The 4,204-nt window shown below is 39.0% G+C and overlaps 1 protein-coding gene across 1 annotated transcript; it reads left to right on the forward strand.

Moving 5' to 3' along the window:
- Nucleotides 1-954: 954 nt before the first annotated feature.
- LOC140966827 (LEAF RUST 10 DISEASE-RESISTANCE LOCUS RECEPTOR-LIKE PROTEIN KINASE-like 2.1) lies at nucleotides 955-4,198 on the forward strand (the record flags this gene model as incomplete). Its single annotated transcript, XM_073427092.1, has 5 exons — nucleotides 955-1,900; nucleotides 2,445-3,175; nucleotides 3,299-3,382; nucleotides 3,500-3,538; nucleotides 3,624-4,198. Coding segments are annotated over exons 1-5 (2,154 nt in total), but the record flags the coding sequence as incomplete, so codon positions are not given.
- Nucleotides 4,199-4,204: the final 6 nt, after the last annotated feature.

Here is a 4,204-nt window from a genome sequence, read left to right on the forward strand (position 1 = left end):
AGTATGTGAATACTTGACAGATGATTATGGTTTTGATTTCCTCGCCAACATTTTCTTGGGCGAGCCTCTTGCGTAAGACTTGTCTAGTACGGTTTATCTGACTAGCGTGATTTGTAGGCTATTGCGTTAGTCCAAAGGTGTACCCAAAGCGCACAAAAATGTAGCCGCGACGGGTTATCACGTCAAGGCTTATCTAGTGCGATTTTTCTAACTAGCGTAATTTATAGACTATCACCGAAAAATTACGACGAAAGATTCTCAAAGCATAAAAAAAATTTACATGGACATGCTTCTTCCTTTCTATTTAGCAAAATAACATACATCAACACTATCAGTTTGATCCATTGCAATGATTACCCTATAATGTGATACAAACGTTAAATTGTAATATTAAAATTTTAATAACCAATTATGTAAATGATTAATATGTATAAAGAAGTCTCACATATCAATTTTGTCAAACGGATCTTCAATCCAACCTGGTTCGTAAAAAAATATGAATTTTTATGTCAAAATTAATAATTTTTACTGTAAATATGAATCAATTCGACTTGTATTACCGTCTTACATTAGACTTATTCCTGATAATAATGTATAATGATACAATTACTTTTAGATAAATTTTAATAAAATTACTAGAGGCATCAGGCATATGGGCCTCAACTCTACAATCATGGGGTCAATAGCAGCAGCCAGCCAGCCAGCAAGTTCCAGGAAAAGATGAAACTTGATTAGACCCAAAAGACCTGACGTCAACACCCCCTTCAATTTCCTCTTCGTTCTACTTTCACCATACTTTCTTCGAATTCTTCTGGCACACTCGATGGCGACGTCTTTCATGTATTACCAAACATTATTTTGTTCGACCGACATACGGTCCTTAGGTAAAAGCTATGATCCACTCGGTGGATCTGAAGGTACGAGGCCCCATAAAATGTGTGAACTCGATGCCCAATGCATGGTGGAGATCACACCGGGTGATAAAAGTAGCATAGTCTTTCCACGGGTCTCAACTCTAAAATCATGGGGTCATGAATAGCAGCAGCCAGCAAGTTCCTGGAAAGATAAAACTTGATTAGAACCAAAAGACCTGGCATTAACACACCCTTCGATTGTCGCTTCGCTCACTAGTCACTAATCTAACATACATTCTGCGAATTCCTCTGGCGCACTCGATGCCGAGATCTTTCATGTATTCTTCCAATATCTTATTCACCATTATTCTGTTCTACACCTTTACTTGCACACCGTGGTTTCCAGAAGTGGTACTTGTAAATGGCGCCACATTTACGCTCCTAAACAACTGTACTCAAACTATTTGGTCGGAGATTTCGGAAACCTTACCAGGTATTACAAATTCCACAGTAGTAGAGCAACCAGAGGGTAGCTCCCGATTCTTCACTGCTTCAAAAGGGTGGATGGGTCAGTTCCGGGCCAGAACAGGGTGCACCTTCAATTCCACGGGCCAAGACTACTCCTGCAGCAACTGTGACTTTGGCCAAATGTTTTGCAACGGCCACAAATTCACCGCCATCACCCAGGCGAAGTTCTCCATCGGTGATCTCAATTCCACGGACTCGTACAAAATCAGCCTGGTAGATGGCTTCAACTTGCCCATGCTGATAGAAGCCAAAGGGGATTCAGGACAGATCTGCCAATCCATAGGCTGCACAGAGGACGTGAACGGGCTGTGCCCGGTGGAGCTGAGAACTGAAACCGGCGACGCATGCCAGAACCCATGTCAAGTGTTCCGCTCGTCGGGTTGCGGGCTGTCGAAGTATTTGCAGTTGTTCAAGAGTGCGTGTCCTATGGCTTACAGCTTACCGACAGACGAGGCCAGTGCTTCCTTCAGTTGCACTGCCGGACATTATGTCATCACCTTCTGTCCCTCCCCATTCAGGTACATCTCTTTAATGAACATGGCTAAGAGAAAACTTGCGATTTCAGTTGAGATACTTTGCGATTCTTGTTCTCAAATTTTAGTCTAGTCTGTAATTTTTTTTTGTTGCCTTAGATTGAAAGGTATACAAGAATTTGACAACATATATCAAATATAGAATTGATAGAAAATAAATATAAAATAAAATATTATTATAATATCATGTGATTAATTTGATAAGATCAAGATGTTTTAGACAGATTTAAAATTATATTATAATTCAATATAATAATTAGTATGTGGTTCTCTTGTTTATATATATAGTAAAAGATAAGTAGTAATCTTTTGCATGTGTGCGCTCGTATTTTAAATTGTGGTACTAAATAAATTTTGTACAAAAAAATCTAAGTATATATTAAAGGATTTAAAAAATAGATGTATAGATAAATTTATTTTGGCAATTTTCAATTTCAGCATGAGGTTGACGTGTCAAATGTGTCATCTAATAGTTTTGATTTTGATTTTCTTAGTTGATTTTATCAAATAAAATCATGGATTCCTGCAGCCTGCAAAACGAGGAGTGCAACAAGCCATTTCAATGCGGCAGCATCAGCGACATAAGTTATCCCTTCTGGGGAGCGAATCGCCCTAGAAATTGCGGTTTTCCAGGTTTCCAGTTGCTCAACTGCGAGGGCGATGTCCCACTGCTCAACATTGATTCAAGGAATTATCGAGTCCTGGGAATCGATTACTCGTCGCAAACTGTAAAAGTAGCAAGTCAGGACTTATGGAACAACACATGTCCAAGTGTTCTCTACAACACAACATTAGATCCAAACCTTTTCAGCTTTCCTCAAAACTATAGTTATGACAACGTCAACCTGTACTACGATTGCACGCAAGATCAATCTCATGTGACTTCTTCTTTTGATCATTGGACGAGTGCAACTTTTCCTACACTTGACTCGACAGGGCCACATCATACCAACCAATTTACCTGCAATGTAAACGGGACTGAAACATTAAATTTCTTCACGGCAGGGTCCGAGATGGGGCCGAATGTCACATGTAAAAGTAATATATTTGTTCCAGTAAACCAATCTGCTGCGCAGGCTTTGTCAACAGATTCAGCTTCAGTAGTTGATTTGCAGGATGCTCTCAAGAGTGGGTTTTCAATCCAATGGTTAAACAACATCACCAGCTGTCAGAGTTGCATTCGATCAGGTAGAGTTTGTGATTATGGCACGGATTTAGGATCGGTTGAATGCAAAATTGCACAGAGAACCCCTACAATAGGTATTTGCAAGTTTGATTCTATATACTTTAGTTTACGTAATATATAGATCTCACCAAAATAGTACAGTTTTACGTTTACCTTTGAATGGCTTAACTAGGTTTATTTATTTTCCTCTAAATTAGATCCGTCTCCGGCTCCGGCTCCGGCTCCAGCTCCAGCTCCAATCTATAATTCCGACCCTTCATATTATATTAACTCTTCTTATGGTATGTCCAACTTATCGATCCCTCCGTTTCAGTTCTTTTTTCATCTCTTCAATGAGGAAATTTTTATCATTTTCTTGACAAAAAAATGACTGTCTAATGTGAAGAAGTTTGTAACAGGTAAATCTGGGATGTCTGCTGTGAAGAAGGTTCTAATAGGTAAATGTTGTATTGCCCATATATAGTTTGTCATTCGGTTGTACGGTCCCATAAACTATTATTTCCTGTGTTTTTAATTTTTCAGGGATGGCGCTAGTGGTAACAGTTATAGCTGTTGTAGCCTTTATTTATCTCCGTTGTCACCACAAAAGATTACAACCTGCGTTACACCAGGAAGCTAATCCAAATATTGAACTTGTACTTAATAATGAAAGTCTGGCTCCACAAAGATATAAATATGCTCAGATCGAGAAAATAACCAACTCGTTTAGTGATAAACTCGGGCAAGGAGGACATGGAAGTGTGTACAGAGGAACGCTACCAGATGGGAAATTTGTTGCTGTCAAGCTTTTGATGGAGACAGAAAGCAATGGAGAAGATTTCATTAATGAAGTTTTAAGCATCAGCAAAACTTCTCATGTGAATATTGTGAATCTGTTGGGGTTCTGCTATGAAAGGAACAGAAGAGCTTTGGTCTATGATTTTATGCCCAACAAATCATTAGACAAATTCATCAGCACCAATGGATCACTCAATACGAATCGCAACTTGGATTGGAAAACTTTGTATAAGATTGCAGTTGGTGTTGCTCAAGGTTTAGAATACCTTCACAATGGTTGCAACACGAGGATTGTTCATTTCGACATCAAGCCTCAAAATATTCTA

The sequence above is a fragment of the Primulina huaijiensis genome, unplaced genomic scaffold (genome assembly GCF_012295235.1).
Source record: "Primulina huaijiensis isolate GDHJ02 unplaced genomic scaffold, ASM1229523v2 scaffold208082, whole genome shotgun sequence".
NCBI lineage: Eukaryota > Viridiplantae > Streptophyta > Magnoliopsida > Lamiales > Gesneriaceae > Primulina > Primulina huaijiensis.